We start from the raw sequence: 26,791 nt of genomic DNA on the forward strand, positions 1-26,791 counted from the left end.
CTTTGTTTGCAGACTATTAATGCAGTATGCCCGAGGGTTATAGCCTATCTTTCTGAAAAAGAAACAGACATTTATGAGCTCTGAGATGTCAAACAGACAGCAAACATGTGTCACTTGTGTCAGACGTGACGGTATCTCTTATTAGTCTAGTCTGTGCGTGACACTGACAGTCGGTAGAAGCGAAAAGCGATTTCACGAAACGATTAAAGTATTTAAATTTCAAAGAAATAAGTGTACGTAGCAAAATATCGGATCTAGAATGGTTTTAAATTTTTTATTTACCAAGAACAAAGTATCTACGGTTCTACTTGGTATGTGAAATAATTTTAGAATTTGTTTAGGTTAAGTAAGAATAATTGTAAACATTTGCGAAGTCCTTACTAACAATTGGTTTAAAAAAAAAAACTAGAATGTACTGTAATATTCTATACATATTACAGAATGAGTGCGTCAGATGTATGATCGGTTAAAAAAATAACATATGTAATAGACGCGTGACGTTCATAGTTGAAAAAACTAAAATGCAGGCAATATTTAGTAGAGGATTGTGACAGTCTTTGGACAAGACTTTGCTGACTATGGATGAGGTCTTGGTGGCTCAGTTGGCAGAGCGCTGGAGTATCTATCCAGAGGCCGTGAGTTCAAGTCTCACCCAAGGCAGTAATTTTTCCACTTTTAAATTTATTCTAAGCTTAATAGCATCGATCGCAGACGTTTCTGCTTGTTAAAAATTAATTTAGTCTTTGGACAGTCTTGACACATTGGCGTCAGCCGTACGACTTACTCAATATAGGTTCCGGAACCTATATTTGATGGCTCACGATCAAGCACCTGGTGCCATATCTACCTCCATTTACTTACATCCATGCATATGTACGACACAATTTGTCATAACATAACTATTTTATTTAAACTAACTCATTTTATACAGAATCTGTGCGGAATGCCAGTAAGAAGACTGGGGGCAGCACAAAAAATACAAATTGCAAAGTAAAACCGAAGCACAGAGGATGGAAGAAACAGGATGGTCATACTGTGCAGGCAGGCAACATACTTGCGACACAGAGGACTCCTAGGTTTCATCCTGGACTTAATGTGAGTGCATGTGTAGTCAGAAACTCTACCTACATTTTAATGAAGTATCTGTTTAGTCTCTTTTGTAAATGATAAATAATTAAGTTCTATTGAGATGGCTCTAGAAATTGTATGTAATTTTCGTCACATTGCAGTATTTCGTTGATCAACTGAAATCATTATATTGCATGAAAGTTCTTGAACCGTCTAAATGGGGCTTTACAGAGTGGACCATAAGTCACTTCGAATGTAATTTTGAATAGCAAAACAAATGTTTTACACACAAAATAATGTTTATCACTACATAGTATAACACAAAGTCGCTTTCTGCTGTTTGGATGGATGTCTGTCCCTATGTATGCTTAGATTTTTAAAACTATGCCACGGATTTTGATGCGTTTTTTTAAATAGATAGAGTGATTCAAGAGGAAGGTTTATATAAATAAATAAATAAATATTAGAAATTTTTTGCATTTCCTTGTCCATATATTGTTTTATAATTCATCAATGGCCTTGAACCCAGCCTTGTTTATGTTTAAGTTCATTTATAATGTCTTTCACATAACATTTTCAGGTTGGATTTGGTCGCAACGGCACACTGTTTGCCATGGAGCCTGGTAAAGTGGTTGTAACATGTGAGAGATTTGATCCTAACTGGGAGCACACATGGGTCCAGCGGGTCTATGGAGGCCGGGAACAACAGACCATCTACAAGAAATACTTTAATGTTATACCCAAACCAGAGCATCAGAGGTTCAAGCTGGTTGATGAAGTATAAATCATTTAATATTTTTGTGTAAAAAGTTTATATAGGTAATATAGAATTTGAGCTTAGTGTTGCAGTTTTATTATCCCTTTTGTTATTCTATCACTATTACTACTTTAACACATTCAGTGCCGAAAACTCAACTATCGGGTATTTTATGATTTCGTTCCCAGGCCGGACGACCTGATAGTCGGGATCATTGTACTGCAGCTTTATATGAAGGGTTCACGGAAAAAACTTTTTGAGTAATCGCAGTTTTAAAATTTGGTACAATGTCAAAATGTAAGGTAATTACGTGACAAGATCTTTTTTAACTAAAAAAAGTTGTGTTACATATATTATACAGTGGTAGCAAAAGATATAACTAATAGTAGTAATAGTTCATTAAGAGCTCTACATTTTGAGATGAAAACCTCATTTTCCGTAAAAAGTGACTAGACATGTTCTTTCCGTGTACCCTTCATATGGCAAATTTTTTGAGCAATGAATGTCTTTAATCAGCAAAGCTAAATTTTAATTTCTATGTGAATGTGTCCCTACTAACATTACTTACGCAGCTAACGTCCTGACCACTAGACCACCCGGCCACCGCAGGACGTTGGACGTTGTGCTCGTGTTCGATTCCCGCCTCGGCCACCGGTGGACTTGATCACTTTTTCTTTGGTGTGTGTTATCTATTTCAGTTTATAATTAGCATTAAAGATTAATTTTATTGTATCACTAACAGATGATATGGGTTTATGTCTGAAATAAATGATTGAAATTGAAAATAATAAAACTATGTTTAAAGTTTTACAGTTATGCCGCCGTTATGGCAGGGGTCTCCAAACTATGACGGGAGTTGTGCCCCTTGGAAATGAAGGGGGAAAGCCAAAGGCCATACAATCCGGCCCGCAAAAAGGAATGGGAGATACGAAGGCCAGGAAGGCCTGGCTGTGGTCGGGTCAAAAGTTAAGAGAGCCCTGATATGCCAGACATCGACGGCATCAACGCCATAATAAATAAACGCTAACCGTTCTGCTAAATTTGCCTAATACCTGTACGAAAACCGTACTACGGGAACCACAGGAATCGTAAATAATCACTACAATTGATATTTTAAGTACTTGATGATTTATTCTGCAACACTTAGAAGCTATTTTTATCAGCGACCAGTAAGTAATGAATAGATATGAATTGAACAAAGACAACCAATGTTGCCAACCAGATAAAACATTTTTATAATGATCTACATTTTGCATTAGTCTTTGCATGTTAACTTTATTGTAAATATTTCTAAGTATTTATACAAATTAAGTCTAATATTTAAATAGATTAAAGTACATATTCAACTAAACTTGTACAATCATAATCCATAAACATTAAAAGCAATTAATCACTAAACTTAAATGATTTTCAATTATACCCTCAACTGTCAATCATGAAATTGAATGTTTACATTGTTCGTTACCCACCATTAGCTAACATTCGGCCTTTTCTGACACCGTAAGCGTCCTCGCGTGTACGTGTTACTAATTATTTATGAATACATAAAACAATACATACCAATTGTTATCATAAATAAATATTAATCTCTTAACATATACAATCCTTAAGCAATCTCATCATAAATATTTACTAGATAATTAACATTATGCACTTCAAATCAATCAATTTAAATCAATGATAACTGATAATCACACTGCACTTACTTTCATTATAAAACACCTTGTCCTTACCTATTGACGCCACTCCGGGCTAACAACGCCATCAGGGCTAGTGACGCCACCAAGGGCTAGTAACGCCACCAGGGCTAGTATCGCCACCAAGGGCTTATAACGCCACCAGGGCTAGTATCGCCACCAAAGGCTAGTAACGCCACCAGGGCTAGTAACGCCACCAAGGGCTAGTAACGCCACCAAGGGCTAGTAACACCACCAGGGCTAGTATCGCCACCAAGGGCTAGATTTAATTCAACACAGTACATTTACATTACCTAATCATTAAGTAACACAAACTTCAAAGTAATCATTAATTTGTTTATCCATTTATGTTATACAATTACTTTTCCAAGTGATAATCAATTAAGATAATTTACTTCACACTTTAATACTTTCTGGGTCAGAATCACTCTCCATGGGATCATTTTCAAAAACCAACCAAGGGTGTATCTTATCTACCGCAAATACTGATTTGTATATTGGTTTTCCTACCTTTTTAGTAATAGGCGTGTCTTCAACCTCATACCTATCATTACCTAAAACTTTGGTAATTTTATAAGGCCCGCTACATTTAGGTTGCAATTTCTTACTTTGACCAGTTGGGTTACCTATTTCTCTTTCAATTCGCACTAGGTCACCTACACTATATTTATGTGGACATTTTCTCTTACTATCAAATCGCTCCTTTTGTTTCTCTTGTTCTATACACATCCTTTCACTAGCCTCTGCCCTTATTACATCAGGATTCTCATACTCTTGAGCTTCGGAAACTATCGCATTCATTACCCCATCAGAACTGCCTGTGGGGCTTAAGCTAAATAATAGTTGAGCCGGCGTTTTATTAGTGGCCTTATTGATGGTATTGTTAAGACCCCATTGGACTTTTGGTACACAGACGTCCCACTCATTATCAGGTTTTCCATGATTCATTGATGTAAGTGCGTCTACAATGGAACGATTGTAGCGCTCAATCTGGCCATTTGCGCGAGGACTAGCAACCGCGTTAAGTATGTGAACAGTCCCTTGAACTTTTATATATTTTTTAAAAGAGTTACTGGTGAAACTAGTCCCCCTATCTGTAATTAAACGCCTCGGTACGGCAAAGATGCTGAAATATTCTTCAAAGACATTTATGGTGGTGCTAGTCTTACAATTTTTGACAGGTTTTATATATATGAATTTGGTAAATGCGTCAATTATTGCTAGGATGTATACATTTCGACGTTTACTCACAGGGAAAGGACCGCAATGATCTGCGTGTAAGGTGTGAAACGGTCTATCAGGTTTTTGGATTGGATGTAGCATGCCTTCTTTAGGGCCGCCGGGCACTTTGTTATACGCGCAGTGTAAACATGCATTACAATATTTTTTGACAAACCGCCGCATCTTTTTGAACCAATATACCTTGCGAATTCTTTCATAAGTCTTTTCATATCCAAAGTGCCCAACGTCATCATGGTGACTTTTAAGTATCTGCCATCTAACTGATTTCGGAACAACCCACAGCAAACTCACATCCTCACCCTTTTTAACCATACGATACAGCCTATCATTTTTACACACAAAATTATTTTTAATATCTACCGTTGTGTTAGTTTCAGGGTCTTGTAAAATTTGTACTATTCTTTGTAATTCGGGATCAGCCTGTTGAATAGTTTGTAGCCACCTATCATCAACTGTGACATTTGATTCTGCACCAACTATGTGAAAGACGTGACAATCATCATCGCGACATGGTGGATTATCTGCTGCAATAGCGTTTCGACTCAGGGCGTCTACATGAGTCATCTTTGTGCCCGCTCGATATTCTATAGCAAAATCAAACTCTTGCATCGCCATCCACCATCTCGCCACTCTAGGGACTAAGTCTTTCTTAGTCATGGTACTACGAATTGCATGGCAATCCGTTACTAATTTAAACGAGCAGCCCAACAAATAAACTCTAAATCGGTTCAGAGCAGTTATGACTGCTAGGGTCTCCAACTCATAGGCGTGGAATTTTTGTTCCTCAGGCGACGTTTGCCTACTATAAAATGCTATGGGTTGGAGTCCCCGACCAGCATCCTGCAATAAAATGGCCCCAAGTCCCATTTTGCTCGCATCCGTGTGAACCTCTAACCGTGCATGCGGTTCATACAATGCCAAAACGGGTCTGCTGACCAGTATGTCCTTCAATTGATTAAACGCTTTTAATTGTTCGGATTCGAACCACCAAGGCTCGTTCTTTTTCGTAAGAACAGTAAGAGGTCTAGCTATTACAGAAAAATTGCGAACGAATTTACGGAAGTAACTCGCTAATCCTACAAACTGGCGGACCTCGTGTACGTTCTTTGGAGTAGGAAACTTTTTAACGGCATCGATTTTGAATGACCCCGGCCTAACACCCTCTTTAGAAATTTCATAGCCGAGATATTCTATTTTTTCTTGGAAAAACCGGCATTTCTTTAAGTTCAACGTTAGCTTAGCGTTACGAAGCATATTAAATACCCTTTCAAGCTTTTCAAGACCCTCTTCAACAGATTTTGACGGTACTAAAAGATCATCCATGTACGCAAGAACCAGTTTCTGCCCAACACCATTTACCATCGAGTTTATTGCGCGCTGGAAGACACTTGGAGCGTTTGCCAAACCGAACGGCATTCTATTGAACTCGTAGAGGCCGTCCGGGGTGACAAACGCTGTCAAGTGTTTACTGCCCTCAGCCATTGGTACTTGGTAATATCCGCTAGCTAAATCGAGGCTGGTGAAGAAGTTGTTACCACCAAGACAATCTAATTTATCCTCAATGCGTGGCAGTGGATATTTATCTTTAAGTGTTTTCCGGTTCAACGCCCGATAATCGACACATAAACGTTTTTGTCCATTTTTCTTGCTAACTAATAACACTGGACTTGCATAAGATGATGAACTTTCCCGGATAATTCCGTTTTTAAGAAGATCTTCTATAATGATTGATAGTTGCTCTTTTTCTTTGAGGGACATACGGTAAGGATTATAAACTACAGGATTGTCATCCTTAAGTTTAATGTCCATCTTGACCAGATCAGTTTTGCCTAATTCGGATAAGTCTAATGCGAAACAATCGCGGTATTTCGACAAAAGCGCATGGAATGCATCGCGTTCAGTTTCATTTAATTGCGTCCCTATTACGACGTCTTCTATTGGTAATTCTTGCTCGATTTCATCTGTGGTTGACAATAACCTAACTGTTGGCTCATTAATTTCATCATAACTACTTCCTCTAGCTAATACTTGATTTTTATCAAACTTTAGTTCCACAGCAGCCAGATTTGAAATCATAACGAACCCGTGACTGTCACGAAAACTATACAATCCCGGTAAAATTATGTAATCTTTTTGCTGTGAATTGCAAAATGAAGCAGCTATATAAAGGGACCCAGTAAAATTTGTTGTTGTACTCACGTCTATAGGTGAGGTACAACTCGCCGCAACCGTTACATCAACAGCTGTATTTAGAGTATATTTTGTATTAGGTAGAACACATCCCTCCCCTGGAGCTCTATAAAATGTTAAATTTTTTGGAGTTTTTATAACCACAATGTTTGGTAATTCTGTAAAAGTGCGGCCTATCATAATTTCGCTTGGCATGTGGTGGTCAGGCACGACAATAAAATCGACTGGATTATCTACCTCATCTACCACTAGAGTACCGTTGACAATACCTAGGGGTCGCACGATCCCATTACCAAAACCTCTTAAATTTGCCAAATTGTTTGAGCGTTGCCATGATCCAAATATTTCATTCGCGTAACTTTCCCTAATCAAAGTGCGCGCACTTCCGAAATCAATGAAAGCAGGCGTAACTACGCCTTCAAGCTTAACGTCTTTATAGTACTTGTCGCTTCCGGATTCTACTGTTTGAACATCGGGTGTTTCAGTATTATTTATTTCAATACGTCTTACGTCGTTATTGTCAGATGGAGCTGGCAGTTGCAACAAACCGCTATTGTTAGAATTGGTTGATGACCCTAAAGTCGTCCTATTACGGCACTCAGTAGCCACGTGCCCCGCCCTGCGGCAAACACTACACTTCTTCATAGGTTTTGTACATTTGGTGCGAATGTGACCAACCTCTCCACAGTTATAGCAAACTATTTCTGGTTTAACTGGCTCGTTACTTGTTGCTGTATTCGTGGCGTTTTGAGTAGGCCGTGGATCTTTGTTCCAAGGTTTATTGCGTTTTTGTGACATTAAATAACTGTCATTCTGAGACAACGTGCGTAAGTACGAGAATAATTGTTCCGGTTCCTCAAAACGGCACGAATTTGCACTCATCCTAACAAACTTATCGTCAATTCCGTGAACTAAACACCCTACGGCCTTACGGCCTGCTACGTCACATTTATTTATCAATATCATTTTTTCGTAATAGTATACGTCTAGTGGTTGTCCAACTTTACAACGCACATTAAGCATTCGTTGCAAAAGATCGCCATAATTTTCAGTTGAGGGAAAGGCTAGTTTTAACTTCTCAACCCACTGAGGCCAAGTGTATAAAAGGGATGGCAGTCCTTGATATCAACGCTTTGCCAAACCAGACAGCTTAGGTAGAGCATAATGACACGTCTGAGTGTCTGTCCACGAATATATTTGAGCGCACTCACTGACCTTGTGAATCCAGCATTCGATATTCTGAGCACCATCGTTAGGGTCAAACTCAGGCACTACGTTAACGTGTGCAGTGTAAGCATGACCCGGCAAAATATTTCCTACTGACATACTACTTGTACTAGTTTGATTCGCTCCAGCGGTACTAGCAGACAGATTCCCAGACAGATGATCATTACTAGGATTACCTTTTGAAGGTAACGGCGGTGTAGAACTTTTAGGCCCTACACTACGATAAGTTTCAGGTTTGTTCGTCAGAGCATCCCTTTGTTTACTTTTGCGATGGCGATGTTTTCTTTGTTTCTTATGTCGCCGACGCGGCGGCGAATATGTCGAACTACGTGATGATGCCGTCGATATGCTTCGGCCAGAGGAATTTGAATAGCGACGGTGATGTTTAGAGCGACGCTTACGTGATCTAGAAGCCCTATCTGATCCCATGGTTAATAATTCTGAATGTACTTCACCATACGATAAGTAATCAACTAGTCATTACTCAACTTATTAAGAAATATACAATACATTACATAAATCATCTAATTATGATATACTAAAGTAATTAACCAAACTTGCTTTGTCACTAATTAACTACTATTGTTCTCACGTATCGTTACTTGAACCAACGTATCTTTGTAGAAGCGTACGTATCTACGTAAACACACATAAATCTATCTGTGCAACGAGTTCATTACGTAACAGTTTCATTATGAACATTCGAAAGTAAACGGTTAATCGAAGGGAAAAGTTTAAGAATTTTGCGTTTATCACTTCACTATACGCGGTACCAACAATGATCAGATCATAAAATAAGCACAAATCACCAATTATATAAAATTCAAATCACTGACCTTCACTCGGGATCAAATACCTCGGTTCCAGGCGACGTAGGTTTGCTTTTCCAGTATCGCACTTCTGAATTGTACGAAAACCGTACTACGGGAACCACAGGAATCGTAAATAATCACTACAATTGATATTTTAAGTACTTGATGATTTATTCTGCAACACTTAGAAGCTATTTTTATCAGCGACCAGTAAGTAATGAATAGATATGAATTGAACAAAGACAACCAATGTTGCCAACCAGATAAAACATTTTTATAATGATCTACATTTTGCATTAGTCTTTGCATGTTAACTTTATTGTAAATATTTCTAAGTATTTATACAAATTAAGTCTAATATTTAAATAGATTAAAGTACATATTCAACTAAACTTGTACAATCATAATCCATAAACATTAAAAGCAATTAATCACTAAACTTAAATGATTTTCAATTATACCCTCAACTGTCAATCATGAAATTGAATGTTTACATTGTTCGTTACCCACCATTAGCTAACATACCTTTCTGTCTGGCTAATCGGGTAATGAAGAGGGCTGGACATTAATTAACTACTTTTAATAAAGCGCCATCTGTTTGATATGGCGTAAACAAGTTAAATTGGCATTAAAGTTAAGCAAATGAATTGATGTCTTATACGCGAGATTGTAGTTTGGTTTTCATTCAATAGATGGCATCAAATTTAGGCAAAAACGTGAACTGTAGGAACTAGACTAAAGAGAGCCGCAACAGACTCGAAAGAGCTAGAAAGAGATCTCTTTCTAACGCACCAAGCGAGGTGCGGTGCGGTGCGGTAGTCTGCGGCTTTAAGGGTCAGTTGCCCCAAGGGTCTGTCACCATTGTATGGGAAGATTGGGAAACAAGAGTATAATAATATATGTATAGTAAATTGGGAAGTTCCATAGTTCACTGCTGCGTGACATTAATAATTGTGTTTAGTGCTACTGGATCTGGGAAAACACCCTGAAAAAGTATGGTTCAATATTAAAAAAAACTCGAACTCGCCTTAATGACGAGAATTTGACGGTAGTATACATAATCCAGAACATAATAACGTATACCTACTACATATATAGGTAAGGATAACAAAAAAAACAGCACACACATTGCAAGACTCGTGTGGCTAAACCAATGTTCCATATTATGGAATATGGACACATTTGTCGACCCAGTTCCAGTACCTACCTACCTAAGAAGACTAAGAACAACGGGCACCAAATTCTAAACATTCTGACCGAAGACAAATACTCGCTTGTCCTGAACAAATATTTGTATTTGCGGAGCGGAAAGAGCTTGCGAATTAACCACACGTACTGAGTTTAATTTTAGAAAGTGGCACCTTGGTGAAGTAACAGTATTAGATATCTACATAATAAGTGAAACCTACCCAAGTTATTCTTAGTATCGGTAGGTACTTATTTTTAATTTGGCCTATGTGCTTACCTATTCTCATGGAGCGGAAGATAGGTAGGTACGCAATAAGAAGTCCTACCGACAATCTATCGAAGACTTGGATAAAAAGCGCATTTATTTTTTATATTTTTTACATCAAGCCATTTCCGTCAGTAGAAAAACGAGGTACTTAAAAAAATGTAGGCGAGAAGGGTTATCGTCCCATAGAAAATTTTAATATCGCCCTTTTTTATACTGACAAAGTTGTTTGATAGGCTAACTCGTAGCTTGTGACTTTCTAACCCTATTACGAACTCTATTCTTAATTCGTACCATAAGGCTAGGTATGACCAAAGATAGATGGTATGACCTATCCATGAATCTAGTATACCTGGATCGGTCATGAGGGGTGAGGGGTGGGGGGAAATGACCGAACGGGATGACGAGATGACGGGACGGGAACGGGAACGGGGAATGACGGGACGGGACGGGGGGGGGGGGGGGGGTGTCTTATGTATCTTTCAGTAGCAGTAGCAGAGAAAGCGCTGTTATTGTTTATCCTTGTCACACAGTCTCACATTTTTTTAATTCCCCACCGTAAATTTAGTATGGTTTATGCTGGGCTACAAATCTACTCGACCAATCATATTGTCGCATTGCGTATGTTTTGTCATTTGTCCCTCACGGGCGCACGCGTATCTATAGCTCATCTCTGTAATGCTAGGTCTATAGAGCTATCGGACTTGTAGGACTTGTAGGACCCAAGAGGCATATCTACCTGGCGGAGGCTACCTGGGTTTTGTAGGACGCCATGTAGTCCACGACCACATTCACAATCCTACATAATGAGGCGGACGGCGAGGCGGACTACCATGTAGGAGTGTGAATGGGGGGCTTTGAGATCACATAACAAATATTAAGAGGCATACATTTATGAAAATTAGGATTAAGAAGCGCTACTATTCCAATTTTTGATCCGAGAATTATTTCGTGTCATATTTTTATAAGTACGATAGGTTTTCCTTATTGTGGGCTCTGCTAACAACACAGTTACAATAGAGGCTTCTGTTTTTTTTTTTACATTTCTAAGAGTAGCGCCTTAATTAGGCAGGTACCTATAGCACCCTATAGGCACTACAGTTTTCTCTATTTTAAAAACTCAGTTTTCCCCTTGCACGTGCGTAACGCTGTTTCGCTCACACAAAGGACGGCGTGTTGATCCGCATCAGTGATTACACATTTAAACAGCACTCCAAACGTCCGCGCACGCCTCCCAAAGATCCGGGATCTCATAGTCCCGAGATATGGAAAAATCAGTTTCAAACAGAAAAACGGGGCACAACTGAGTTGTGCGGTTGGCACTATCATGCACTATTCAAACAGTAGAACTCATAATGCGCACCACACATGGGCTGAAACTGAATTCCGTGTCCACACTCATTTCAGTGCTGAATTTTTGATAGTTACAGTTCGTGTGCAGTGCGCCTAACCGTGTAAAAATTTCAGGTAGATATCTAGTAAGGAGATTGGCGATTTTCCGGAGTTTAAATGACGTCCGGCGGGTCCGGATGTTGACCTGGACCGTGTGCCGGACTCACGACCGGTACGACGCAATCAGGACAATTCCAGTTGTTTATTTAGGCTAAAACAAGTTGCTGAATGATATTGTTATAACAGGTTTAGTACGCAAAGTTAAATTAAATTCTGAAAACCAAATTACATTAGGGATTTAGAAATTACCTCATAGCATTTAGATATTAAATGATCGTTACAATTCACGGCATAGGTAACTTGGTCTGCGTTCTGTGAGCATGGGGATGTGGTAGGTATCCCCACATCAGACTACACTACACACTTACAGACTTGTAGCGTATAACGTCCAATTATGCATTGATTGTGTAAAGGAGCCCTCTGATCAGTGATCACCACTCCGCCGGACGATATCGGCCTGTCAGTTGTTCGGAACTGTCAATTTTTTGTTCTAACTGACAGGCTGATATCGTCCGGCGGACTGATAATCAGTGGGCCCCTTTAATGTGAATATTTTAACCCTCTTAGGGCCACTTGCACCATTCACTAACCCGGGGTTAACCGGTTACACCGGGAGTTACCATGGTTACCAGTACAATTTGACACAGGGTTAACGCATGAAATAAAACTATGAAAACGGATTATATACAGGGTTAACGGTTTAACCGGTTAACCCCGGGTTAGTGGGATGGTGCAAGTGGCGCTTTATTCATAAAACTTTATAAGCGTCAATCAATTTACCTACCTATGTTTTATACCTATCTTACAAATGCGCACTGACAGACTAAGACAAAAGGTTAATAGCTAATTAAGACTTGTAGCGCGTTTATGAATAACGCCGTAAGACATTTTCGTGCTTATGTTAAAAAAAAAAAAAAAAAAATTTTCGTGCTTCGAATGTGACAGCTAATATAGATGGTGGTATACGGCTCCGTAGCTCGTAGGTCGTATCGTAGGTATATTCACGGTGACTCTGAGAGCCTACAAGATTGGCTAATTGAAAATCGAGATTTTGTTACCTGCCTCGCTATCGCTCTAGCAGTTACATAATTAATACATATTCGAGCGATAGAGAAAAAAACCGGTCAAGTGCGAGTTCGTTTAACTCGCGCACCGAGGGTTTCCATTTTCTCATGTAATTAGAATAGAATCACAAGATATTTTAAGTGTAATCTCATAGACATTTCATTCATTTCAAGTATAACAAACACTCGCAAATGGGCTTAAATTACAAATTAAATTAGAAAATGTTTTTTTTGATAATTAAAAAAAAAGATTTTTGTTTTTTTATTATTATGTAAAAATTTCAAAAAAATTCGTTGGTAAATTTCGGAGATATGGGGGGGGGGGGGGGGAATGGTATTTACGTTTTCGTTGTTTTCGTTTTACTTTGAAAAACAAATAAAAAATTGTATTGTAATGTTCAATTCCAGCTCTTTCAAATGATATCAAATCAAATTTTTCGATATCTTAAATAGTTTTCGAGATATTCTCTAGTTAAAGTTTATTTGGGGCACAATTTTATCTTGATATATACATCAACAAAGCTACTAGGCGATGTTTGGTATCGTTTTTGTATAAATCGGGAGTGCCAAATTCATTTATGGTATCACATTTATACGAAAACGATACCAAACCCGGGCTAGCAGCTTTACTGATGTAGATAATCAAGATAAAAATGAGAGCCCTAAACCTTCAAGAGCGGATATCTCAAAAACTATACCTATACAAGATATCGAAAAACTTGACAATAAAGCTTGTAACAAACCATTGGCAGATTTGCAGTGTTGGCCGCCCTAGGCCCCAGGCCCTGTAGTAGTAAGTATTAGCCGCCCCTTACTTAGCAACCATCATCTTCATACAGGTAGACTGCCGCCCCTAATATCTGGCCCGGGCCTTAAGGCGAATCCGCCACTGTAACAAATTAAATCACTTTTCATTTTATAACTAAGTGGCCATGTCGCTCAGACGCATAGTTTCCGAGATATAATCGAAAAACCGAAATTTGGAACCTTCAAAGCTCCTTGGCACCAGGGTAACGGCCGAGGACTTTTGATATGTTCACCTAACTAGTCCAAACAAAGCTAATACGAAGTCAAAAATTGTGTTTCAAGCATTTGGTTCCCTCTATAACTTTTTTTGAGCATTCATTTTCTGGCCTAATAATACTACATACTTACTTATGTATATAATATGTTCAAGTATTAATTAAATCTAACTTAACCTTCCGCAGGGATCAGATCTGGGGGACTTTTTTTAGTTTTAATTTATTTTATAAGGTTATAGTCTTATTTTAATTTAAGATTAGTTATTTTATTTTAAATGTAGTTTTATTGCTGATTCGTTTCTTTTAAAAATATATGAATAAAAGTGTAATAAACTTAAAAGTAAGAACTATTTCAAAACCTCCCATCGCTTCTCCGCGACGTGTCAAGTCCACACTTTCCACTGCAATCTATAAAGCCAGTTGCACATGATAACTTTCGCTTTCGGGCAAAAAGTTTAATTTAGCCGTTGAAATATAACGTCGGGCGTTATTGGGCGGGCACTACAATATGGCGGTGAACATTACAAGTGAGAAAATTCGCCATTGGTGGTGGTGGTGGGGTGGTGGTGGGGTGGACGTGTTGTGATGTAAGTAGATTTGTTATGGATGTGATTTTTTGAATTAAAATTGGTAGTGCATAAAATTAGTTTTTCAACACACTTGCTCAAAACGACGTATTTATTCCACCGATTTTTGGCTCATAATCCTAGATATTAAACACGCGTGCTTTTTCAGTATATTATAACACTCGTGCTTTTTCATTATATTATCCGACTGAGTTAAGAAGGTAACTGATTGCTAATAATAGGGGCGAGGGGCGGCCGGCAGTATGACAGAATAGATGCAAGACTGCATACTAACTGTTTCAACAATTCAAATTTGATTAATATGAGTTTCTTTTTTTTTCTTCGCAAGTGTGTTGAAAAACGTCGCATGAAACGCGTGTGCATTGGTCGTTACACACATCGGCTTTCTTATTGCGCGCTCGCTTACAGCTCGCGCGCACAATATCGCCTCGTGTGTAATGACCAACTTAGCACACTTGTATCACAATGTACTATTTCACCACACCAGCTGGTAAGGATCTCTTGATAGTTCAAAAACGGATGAGAGTGATTTTTTCCACATGTGGGGCAAAGTAATCAAATGCAAATTTTGACTTGGTAGAATTGATATTTTAATGATGATTTTAAATTGATTTGCTTTGACTTTGTTAGATATTTTACAGTTAGTATTTTCCTCGTGTTTTTGTGGTGAAAATTTTTGTGTTTCACTTGGTGGCAAAATTTGTTTAATCCTCGTGCGTACCCATGCAACGCTCAGGATTCGATTTTTCAAATCAATTCAATTTAAATTTTGAAATCATTAGCTTGCCCGGGTATCAATATTGGCACGAGAGGTTAAACAGCAACTTTGCCCCCTAATAAAACTGACTTGAATGACTATTCCATTAATTATATAGCCATGTAGATAGCATATCGTTTGATTCTATAAGTATGCATGTGACGATATTATTGAAATAGCAATAAGGTGCGTTGGGGTAAGATTGAACGGGTTTTTCATGCTGGGTAAGATGAAAAGTCGCCCGCAATGCTTCGGCATAAGGACGATTTTTTGTCTTACTCTTACCCCCATGAAAAACCCGTTCAATCTTACCCCAACGCACCTTAAGTATTTTCAGTATTTCACATAGGTAAAATATTCTATTAGGGTTTGCAAAAAAACATTCTTACATTATCAGACAAGACCCATTTTATAAATAGCTTAGGTACCTACCTTAAAACTAACAAAGTTACTCTACTCGTACAAATTTAAAATAACTTAGGTACCTACGAGTAGGTATATTGTAAAGGCTGTTTTACGACACCAAGGTGTGGATCTATTGCGTCGCATGCAGTATATTACCAGCTTGCTTTGGAATACGACAGCCTTCGGCGACAGTTGCAAGGCTGGTAACTTGTTATCGCTGTCTGTGTGTTAGTATACTGTATCTATTTGTAACAAATATGGTTATTAGAAACATGGGCAAATACTTACATTACAACATAAAACACGATCCAGATAATCGCGCATCCCGTGCGGTGATCCCCAGCCTGCAGAGGCCACGGCACACGAAACGAAGGAGGGCAGACAAGCGAATATAGCGCCATATTATGGCATGAAATGGCAACCTGCGGGATACCAGCAGCCATGTCGGTGGACCAGGATTAATATTCAGCTCAGCAGTGCCACAAGGTATTGCGAAGTGCTTTGAGCACTCTACTTTTTTTAGATACCGACATTACTCCTTCTAACCTTATCTACCTACCTTTCATAATTTTAATAGATACAAACGAATAACAAAGTTAATCCTACAGGTCATCAAATCAATGAGACTTGGAAACGCGAAGACATCACTCGACACGAACAATGCGTCCGCAAGTCAGGACTTTCATTAGAAAAACACATCTCGCTCAGATGCCGTAATTGGAACGGAACGTCTAAACCTCACCTCCATTGGAATTGCTACCCTATTATTATCTAGTACGATACATTTTTAAGCAATGTGTATATTGCACAAAAACTTTTCGAAGACTTATTTTCGCGAGCTCCCAACGTATCTCGTCAGTTATTTGAAATTTAAATTTTAGTTGAAAGGAACAAAGTCGTTTTTGCACCAGTGTTACGTGAGTAGACGGGGTTTATGGACAGTTTTCAGTTGTTTTGCTTTTGAAAACGCCTTAGTAGAGGAGTGGAGGCTCGAAGCGCTTTTAAAAAGGGAATGGGAGCGAGAAATGAAACGTTAGTCTTGTCCCCTTCACATAAGTGCATGAGGGATAATTGTGCAGGCTTCGTTGCTGTAAACTTATTAACATAGCGTTTTGTATTTCTATATTTATTACCCAATGAAGTGGCCTATTATTGCCAGCTTGTTTGTCATTCAGTGTGTGTACACAACACACACTTTGATTCAGCTACAGCCTGAAAACCGTGTTTATGAAAAACGAAGTAATTTCAGAAAAAAATCTGGTTTTTGAACTGAATGAGAAGTGTAACCTTTTAATTAGCTTCAACTTCTTCTGTCCTGTAGTACATACAGTTTTAGGTTTTGGGTCTGCTTTCGGAACCTCTGTGTTTTATTCTGTTTTCATGAAATATAACATCATAGGTTATATCAATCCTTTATCATAAAATGGCAGGAGCTGTAGTAACTTACGTTAAAAAATAACTTAAATAGACGCAATAACCTCAAAGTGGCAATTATCCCGGTTGACCTTACATATAATACGGGTATATAGCACGCTAGAATATGTTTAGTTAGAATTTAGGACGTTTGCAACTCAAACTGAACAGTTAAATTAAAAAAGCAAATAAAAGCAAAGCACATTGGTAGTCAGCCGGAAAATGCCAGATCTCGTTACCCTAAACACTCCTATATGCACCCAAGTTATCAAAGGAAGAGCAAGTAAAATGTACCTTTATGTCAGCGGGATAAGATCTCCGGCAGCGGGCCCTTTTTTAATCCGCCCGAACATTTACGATCGTCAACTTTTTCGTATAAAAAGTTTTAACACCAACCTGCGCGAGTAATAAACATCCACCCTGTACCTACGCACAGCACTTTGAACTCATTTTTATGAGGTAACTTATTGTTTTAATCTTTTAAGCTGTCTTTGCTATTCCTGATGAGAAAATGTGACGTTTGTGTAGAATCTTGAGATAAAATTGTATTTTTTTAAAACTAAATTTCTTTTGAAGTCCTGTTTGATGTTACTGAGAATAAGAAACACATAAGTGAAATGCTTATGTTTCCATACGCACACATAGGTACCTGTAGTGTTTCAAGTAATTCTCCGGCTTATGAAGTTTAGTTAAGTTACTTACTACCTAAGACCGACTGGGTTAAAAGAAGTGAGTAGGTTACTCGTAGTGAAATTAACATGTAGTTGTAGGCTCCACGAACGATGGGTAAAGGGTGCAAAACACATCGGTCACAACTGGAAGACAATGTTTAGAGCATCAGAAGAAGGCGCTGGAATCTAGCCACCCGTCAGCCAGCTTGATAGAAAACTCCACCCGTCCTCACAAATACAACAAAACCTGAGACAAAACTATAATTTTTCATTAACTTTCACTAAAATCTTGAATTAACTATTCGTTTACTCAGTTTTCTTATGTTGAAAATAACGATAAGGTAATTAGAAAAAAAAAATTTATCCGGATGCTTGACATTATCCTAAAACTCAAAGCACATACACTGCAGCCAAAAAACGAACGACACATTGATGTCACACGTCAGGATTCTAAAAGATTAAATGGAACGCAGCCATTCTTCTGCATCCGTATTTATATCCGATACCCGACGTATTAGAGCTAGTACCTAGTACCGGGTGTGCATAGAAGGCCCTATCAGCCTTAATCTGCTAGTAAGATAGAACGTTTTGCTAGAGGCGCCGGTCGACGTAAGGTGATTTACATCGAAGCCTTCGTAATTCGTTGCCCTGACGGACGTCCAGTATAAATCAACGTAGGGCCCCCACTAACCGGACATTTATCTCGGCTCTACGATAAAAAACCTCCGATACCCAAGGATTGAAAACATTGCATGCCTAAGCGAATGCATCGACGTCATTATTTACGTATGATACTGTGTCGTTGAGTAATTGAGGCATTTGTGGCAAAAACTGTTTCAACATACATAGGCACAAAATGTTCCTGTTGAAATTTAAGTTTCCATTGAGGTATACTTAACTTAATCATCACTGCAGCATTTGTCAGACTATTCGTGATCGTAAATATTTCAGGTGATATAATCTTTAAAAAAAAAAACGAATAAATTCTTCATCAGCAGTTCCACTTCACAGTTGCTGCTTTCCAGCAAAATGCACGAGTTAGGTAATATTATAAAAAATACCCGAATCGTAAATATTATTAGCTGTCCTGTCCCCAATACAACTCGCACAAATGAATTAGCCGATGTGCCGATAGATGGCGGTGTACACAAATATAGGTATACTAAGTATACTTGTCTTCTGGTCAAACATACGTGTTTATAATTTGGTGTGGATATAGTTTGAGTTGTGGGAAAGGATATAGTATAGTTTATATCCCCGAAATCATACCTTAAGGGTGTAAAAAATAGGATAAAAATTTGTAGAGGGGATCAAAAATTTCTTCAAAAATGACATTAAGCCTTTTACCATTTAAGTTTTCGTAAGAAATAAATAATGTTTAATTATTTATGTGTTTTTGAGAAGTTGGAGAAGTTGAAGTGGAAGTGAAGAAACAAAATTAATAAAAAAAAGACTTAAAAAAGGGACTAGAGACTTTTTATTGCAAATAAAGAAAATGTTTATGCATTTTTGACTAATTAGTCTTCCCTTTTGGGGGTGAAAAGAAGGGTGGAATAAAAAGTAGATTTGTTTAAAAATTAAGATACCTAAATTACTAATTCCACGGAGACGATGTCACGGGTAAAGATATTTAACTTCGAGGGTAAAGATATTTAAAAAGAAATTTAACAAGATTTATGGTAGTTTATGGTGTATACGTCTCATTATTGGTGCCATACGTCCATTATAGGTGTTTACTATACTTACGTATTTTCTACTGGTTTATAAAAAATAATGTATTTTTTTTTATTATATTCTTAGAGTACTTTCCGTAGCTAATTGAGTCTCGTTTGCTGGAATCCCCGAGGGCAGGTAACCAAAGGAAGGAGCATGGAACAACATAAAGAAAAATCCTAACGTTTTTATTTCCATGTTTCCTCAATCAACTTAAGATTATGATTCATTGTGAATACTTTTCATAGCCCCGACTCGATTTAAATAACGCAAAAAGATTGCGAGATCGAGTATAATATTCATGGAAAGGCATAATTTAATTTTGGAGACAGTCTGGGCGAGCCGGCGAGGCCACCTCACTGGAGATTACAAGGACGAATCTTAAGGGTAATGAAAGGTAAATTCTTAAATATGACATTATGGGCTTAAGCCAAAGTTTATAGTATTGATTATGTCTACGCAAAAAAGATACGAGTACCTACTCTGCCGTGTCAGACGTATCTCTGCTATCTTTAGATAGCAGAGATACGCCTAACCAGTGCAAAATGAAACTAGACACTATGCTTTACATAATACTTAAACAAAATTTCAAAAAATGTCTTTAGTTACTGAGATATTTCATGTTTTAAGATAGACGTTTTCGAATTTTTGGACATTGAGTTATGCGTATCTCTTCTAACTCAAGTTAGAATAATTATGCGTAACTCTTCGCAGTTTTTTTACGGCAAACTGGATATCTACTATCTCGAGTTATCATAGTTTCGCGTAACCACACTCTAGACCTGTACCGCTGGCTATATTTTGACCCCTAGGTTATAAAAATATTAAAGTCAATTCTGTTTTCGCTTATGAATACTTTGTTAAGATGTAAATCTTACATTTTGTTTTGTGTCATATATATATTTTGCTTTTCTAGTAATTTGTTATTTTGTGGTAAATATTTTTTATTTTGAATTATTTTGGAGAAAAAAATATTCGAGAGAAAACATGTAACTGTGTTGCATTTAGGATAGTGTTTTTAGTGTGAAAACATAGTTTGTGTCAATTACGTCCACTGCAATCTGATACTATGTCATAATATTCTAAATGACACAAAAAAAAATTAGAGTTAAAAAAAATTACTTAGGTCGAATTTAATCGTTTAAATAGGTCCATTAAATGATTTTGTGTCTTATTAAGCCATAGCTTCATAAGATATTTGATGATTTTGTTGTAACAGGCTGTCACCGTTACAAAAGAATATTAAAGATATTAGAGTTTACATCTTATTAATTTGAAATGCGGGATAAATAAGATGTATGAATTTGTGTCACTTGCATCCACTGCATAAACAAATATTACAAAAATATTATTTGCGTTCAAACGAAGCTAGCGGGCGGTCTGAATGGGCAACGGAGGCCGTGCAGGGTGGGGCCGCGGCGTGACCTTGCCGTACGCAACGCATGTTTACTTCGCCTGTGCGCCAAATTAACGCAACTTATTCAAAGAAGTTACGCAAACAACACAACAACAAGCAACAAGCAAGCAAAGAATGCGTCGAATTATCTTTTACCTATTTAAAACTCATAGATATTGTACAATGTCACCATTATGCAAAAGAACTGTAAGTACATGTTTGATTTGCGAGCGAGCTGGCAACATTGCGCAGGGAAATCTTAAAAATATCGCGTTTACGTGAACGCCACATACATTTGTGACAGTGATAGGGAAAAGGTACCACTAAAGTAAAATTTGGTTATTAATACCGTGACTTTCTTTCATTCTTTGATAAAAAAAATTGCTATTTATGCAACAAGTGCGGAAATCATCTTTACGCACGTGTATCATACAATGTTTTACTATGCATTGTGCGAGTAAATAAAAAAACATATCATGGCAAATAAGTTTAATTATTAAAAGGAGTGTTTTAAATCGACACGAGTTGCGAATTACCTATTCGCACGTGTATCGTACGTTTTACAGTACATATGGCCCTTTAAACTTTCGACATATGCACGGTAAGTGCTCTTTTCCGCACTAGTGCGAGAAAGTAGCACCATATGTTCTGTAAAAAAAAAATTGAAAACAAAAAGCACTAGTGCGGAAAAGCAGTACTTTCCGCACGATATGGCTCCGTAGGAAACGCACTTTTCGAGCACATGCATTGTAAAAAAATATATAGGACTGTATCTCCTAAACCATGCGTCGTAGCTCAAAAATAATAAAATTTTCGTTCCCCTTTATGTAACCCAAAAGTAATACATGAAAAATACAATGAAAAAAAGAAACATAATCTTCATAATTCTTCTATAGGGCTGTATTAGCTGTATCTCCTATATCGTGCATCGTAGCGCAAAAATAATCAAATTTTCGCTCCCCTTTAAGAAGCCCCTAATTAAGATTTAAAAACGCAAAAAAGAAAAAAAAGAGGAAAAAATCTTTATAGGGCTGTATCTCCTAAACCGTGCGTCGTAGCGCAAAAATAAACGTTTCGGTCCCGTTTATGTAACCATTAATTTATATTTAAAAAAAACAAAAAAAAAACTTTATAGGGCTGTATCTCCTAAACCGTCGTAGCGCAAAAATAATCAAATTTTCGTTCCCCTTTATGGAACCCCAAACTAATATACAAAAAACACAATGAAAAAAAAAGAAAAAAAAATCTTTATAGGGCTGCATCTCCTAAATCGTGCATCGTAGCGCAAAAATAATCAATTTTTCGTTCCCCTTTAAGAAACCCTTAATTAATACTTAAAAAAAAAAAACAAAAAAAAAACAGGAAAAAATCTTTATAGAGCTATATCTCCTAAACCGTGCGTGGTAGCGCAAAAATAACAAATTTTTCGTTCCCCTATACGGAACCCCAAAGTAATATACAAAAAACACAATGAAAAAAAAACAACAAAAAAATCTTTATAGGGCTGCATCTCCTAAACCATGCATTGTAGCACAAAAATAATCAAATTTTCGTTCCCCTTAAGAAACCCTTAATTAAAACTTTAAAAAAAACCAGGAAAAAAACTTTATAGAGCTATTATAGCTATATATATATAGATATAATATCTCCTAAACCGTGCGTGGTGGCGCAAAAACAATAAAATTTTCGTTCCCCTTTATGCAACCCATAATTTATATTTAAAAAAAACGCAAAATTTTAAAAAAAATCTATAGGGCTGTATCTCCTAAACCATGCGTCGTAGCGCAAAAATAATAAAATTTTCGTTCCCCTTTATGCAACCCATAATTTATATTTAAAAAAACGCATAATTTTAAAAAAATATCATTATAGGGCTGTATCTCTTAAACCATGCGTCGTAGCGCAAAAATAATTTAAAAAACCCCTTTAAGAAACCCGTAATTAATACTTAAAAAAAAAACAAAAAAAAACCAGGAAAAAAAAGTTTATAGAGCTGTATCTCCTAAACCGTGCGTGGTACCGCAAAAACAATAAAATTTACGTTCCCCTTTATGCAACCCATAATTTATATTTAAAAAAACGCAAAATTTAAAAAAAAAATCTTTATAGGGCTGTACCTCCTAAACCATGCGTCGTAGCGCAAAAATAATAAAATTTTCGTTCCCCTTTATGAAACCCCAAAGTAATATACAAAAAACACAATGTAAAAAAGAAAAAAAAAAAAAAAAACAATAAAAAAATCTTTATAGGGCTGTATCTCCTAAACCATGCGTCGTAGCGCAAAAATAATAAAATTTTCGTTCCCTTATATGAAACCCCAAAGTAATATACAAAAAACACAATGTAAAAAAGAAAAAAAGAAAAAAAAACAATAAAAAAATCTTTATAGGGCTGTATCTCCTAAACCATGCGTCGTAGCGCAAAAATAATAAAATTTTCGTTCCCCTTTATGAAACCCTAAAGTAATATACAAAAAACACAATGTAAAAAAGAAAAAAAGAAAAAAAACAATAAAAAAATCTTTTTAGGGCTGTATCTCCTAAACCATGCGTCGTAGCGCAAAAATAATAAAATTTTCGTTCCCCTTTATGCAACTCATAATTTATATTAAAAAAAAACCGCAAAATTTAAAAAAAAATCATTATAGGGCTGTATCTCTTAAACCATGCGTCGTAGCGCAAAAATAATTTAAAAAACCCCTTTAAGAAACCCGTAATTAATACTTAAAAAAAAAACAAAAAAAAACCAGGAAAAAAAACTTTATAGAGCTGTATCTCCTAAACCGTGCGTGGTACCGCAAAAACAATAAAATTTTCGTTCCCCTTTATGCAACCCATAATTTATATTTAAAAAAACGCAAAATTAAAAAAAAAATCTTTATAGGGCTGTATCTCCTAAACCATGCGTCGTAGCGCAAAAATAATAAAATTTTCGTTCCCCTTTATGAAGCCCCAAAATAATATACAAAAACACAAGAAAAAGAAAGAAAAAAATAATAACAAAAAATCTTTATAGGGCTGTATCTCCTAAACCGTGCATCGTAGCGCAAAAATAATCAATATCCGTTCCCCTTTAAGAAGCCCCTAATTAAGATTTAAAAACGCAAAAAAGATAGAGAAAAAAATCATTTTAGGGCTGTATCTCCTAAACCGTGCGTCGTAGCGCAAAAATAGTAAAACTTTCGTTCCCGTTTATGAAACCCCAAAGTAATAACAAAAAACGCAATGACAAAAAAAAGAAAAAAAAACAATAAAAAAATCTTTATAGGGCTGTATCTCCTAAACCATGCGTCGTAGCGCAAAAATAATAAAATTTTCGTTCCCCTTTATGAAACCCCAAAGTAATATACAAAAAACACAATGTAAAAAAGAAAAAAAAAAAAAAAACAATAAAAAAATCTTTATAGGGCTGTATCTCCTAAACCATGCGTCGTAGCGCAAAAATAATAAAATTTTCGTTCCCTTATATGAAACCCCAAAGTAATATACAAAAAACACAATGTAAAAAAGAAAAAAAGAAAAAAAAACAATAAAAAAATCTTTATAGGGCTGTATCTCCTAAACCATGCGTCGTAGCGCAAAAATAATAAAATTTTCGTTCCCTTATATGAAACCCCAAAGTAATATACAAAAAACACAATGTAAAAAAGAAAAAAAGAAAAAAAAACAATAAAAAAATCTTTATAGGGCTGTATCTCCTAAACCATGCGTCGTAGCGCAAAAATAATAAAATTTTCGTTCCCTTATATGAAACCCCAAAGTAATATACAAAAAACACAATGTAAAAAAGAAAAAAAGAAAAAAAACAATAAAAAAATCTTTTTAGGGCTGTATCTCCTAAACCATGCGTCGTAGCGCAAAAATAATAAAATTTTCGTTCCCCTTTATGCAACTCATAATTTATATTTAAAAAAAACCGCAAAATTTAAAAAAAAATCATTATAGGGCTGTATCTCTTAAACCATGCGTCGTAGCGCAAAAATAATTTAAAAAACCCCTTTAAGAAACCCGTAATTAATACTTAAAAAAAAAACAAAAAAAAACCAGGAAAAAAAACTTTATAGAGCTGTATCTCCTAAACCGTGCGTGGTACCGCAAAAACAATAAAATTTTCGTTCCCCTTTATGCAACCCATAATTTATATTTAAAAAAACGCAAAATTAAAAAAAAAATCTTTATAGGGCTGTATCTCCTAAACCATGCGTCGTAGCGCAAAAATAATAAAATTTTCGTTCCCCTTTATGAAGCCCCAAAATAATATACAAAAACACAAGAAAAAGAAAGAAAAAAATAATAACAAAAAATCTTTATAGGGCTGTATCTCCTAAACCGTGCATCGTAGCGCAAAAATAATCAATATCCGTTCCCCTTTAAGAAGCCCCTAATTAAGATTTAAAAACGCAAAAAAGATAGAGAAAAAAATCATTTTAGGGCTGTATCTCCTAAACCGTGCGTCGTAGCGCAAAAATAGTAAAATTTTCGTTCCCGTTTATGAAACCCCAAAGTAATAACAAAAAACGCAATGACAAAAAAAAGAAAAAAAAACAACAAAAAAAACTTTAGGGATGTATCTCCTAAACCGTGCATGGTAGCGAAAAATAATCAAATTTTCGTTCCCCTTAAGAAGCCCTTAATTAAGATTTAAAAACGTAAAAAAGAAAAAGAAAAAAATCTATATAGGGCTGTATCTCCTAAACCGTGCGTCGTAGCGCAAAAATAATCAACTTTTCGGTCCCCTTTATGTAACCATTAATTTATACAAAAAAACGCAAAAAAAAGAGTTTTTTTTATAGGGCTTGATCTCCTAAACCATGCGTCGTAGCGCAAAAATAATTAAATTTTCGTTCCCCTTTATGAAACCCAAAAGTAATATACAAAAAACACAATGTAAAAAAGGAAAAAGGAAAAAAAAAAAAAAAACTTTATAGGGCTGTATCTCCTAAACCGTGCGTCGTAGCGCAAAAATAATCAAATTTTCTTTCCTCTTTATTCAACCCTTAATTTATATTTAAAAAAAAAAACGCTTTCACTAAACTGCTGTAACTCGGAAACTTAGAATCCACAAAGGGGACTTTACTAAATTATGACACATATTAAAGCCTGACCAGTAATATATGATAATTGTCAAGAGGGCGCTGTTCATTCTCATGTATAGGGTGACAGTTCAGTATAGTATGAAAAAATATTGTATTTAATGAACATCATCATCAATGTAATTAATGTTGCTTGCCACGCTTAAACATAACAAAAATCACAATAAATTGCGTCTTAAAATAAACTTAAAAAGTCTACTAAAAATTGAAACAAAAGTAATTTTTAAGTCGCTGATGTGACATTCTCAATCAAAAGGTACCACTTTGTCGTTTACCATAAAGACGAAATTTGATTATATCTTTATACAAATAACCTGTCAGAGAAAGTGGTACCTTTTGATTAGGAACGTCACAAATGTTGGTCAGTATGAGGAGTGCAGCCTACAGTTTATTTTTAATTATATTTATATACCTACTACGGTAAGATTGATAAGACAATGTAATTATGCCTCCGAATGAAATAAATACACTGTATCGCAAAACTAAGTGGCGAGACAGCTCATAATGCCATCTCTTGGTTGGTCTTAACAAGGGTAAAGGAGATAGATAGTATTAAGATCTCAGTCGCCAGCTGATATTGCGGCAAGTATAATAAGCACCCCACCCGCGTAGGTACCCTTCCCCGCGCACGCCCTTCTTGCTCAATTGAGTTTTATTTTGCCAGATAGTAAAAAAACCGTGGATCAAAATGACCCAAATTATGAATGATGTCTCAATGTGGTATTATAATATTGTAGACGTAAACTTAATAATATGAATTTTTTTTTGTGGCA

The 26,791-nt window shown here is 36.4% G+C and overlaps 2 protein-coding genes across 2 annotated transcripts in view; one reads left to right on the plus strand and one right to left on the minus strand.

Moving 5' to 3' along the window:
* The window catches only part of LOC134741688 (GDP-fucose transporter 1), a 268,676-nt gene that overhangs the window by 31,256 nt on the left and 210,629 nt on the right, over nucleotides 1-26,791 (minus strand). The gene's annotated exons all lie outside the window — the stretch shown is intronic.
* Nucleotides 151-1,919, plus strand: LOC134741445 (large ribosomal subunit protein bL27m). The gene is made up of 3 exons (XM_063674223.1): nucleotides 151-311; nucleotides 932-1,095; nucleotides 1,649-1,919. The coding sequence occupies exons 1-3, from the start codon at nucleotides 260-262 to the stop codon at nucleotides 1,850-1,852; spliced, it is 420 nt and encodes a 139-aa protein (XP_063530293.1). The 5' UTR covers nucleotides 151-259; the 3' UTR covers nucleotides 1,853-1,919.

Source organism: Cydia strobilella, chromosome 5 (genome assembly GCF_947568885.1).
Source record: "Cydia strobilella chromosome 5, ilCydStro3.1, whole genome shotgun sequence".
Classification (NCBI taxonomy): Eukaryota; Metazoa; Arthropoda; class Insecta; order Lepidoptera; family Tortricidae; genus Cydia; species Cydia strobilella.

What these genes read in the sequence shown, in the direction of transcription:
- LOC134741445 (XM_063674223.1), top strand. Translation starts at nt 260, where the DNA reads ATGGTTTTAAATTTTTTATTTACCAAGAACAAAGTATCTACGGTTCTA. An exon ending in AGTATCTACGGTTCTACTTG is followed by an intron (nt 312 to 931) that starts GTATGTGAAATA and finishes CATTTTATACAG; the next exon opens with AATCTGTGCGGAATGCCAGT. An exon ending in GGTTTCATCCTGGACTTAAT is followed by an intron (nt 1,096 to 1,648) that starts GTGAGTGCATGT and finishes TAACATTTTCAG; the next exon opens with GTTGGATTTGGTCGCAACGG.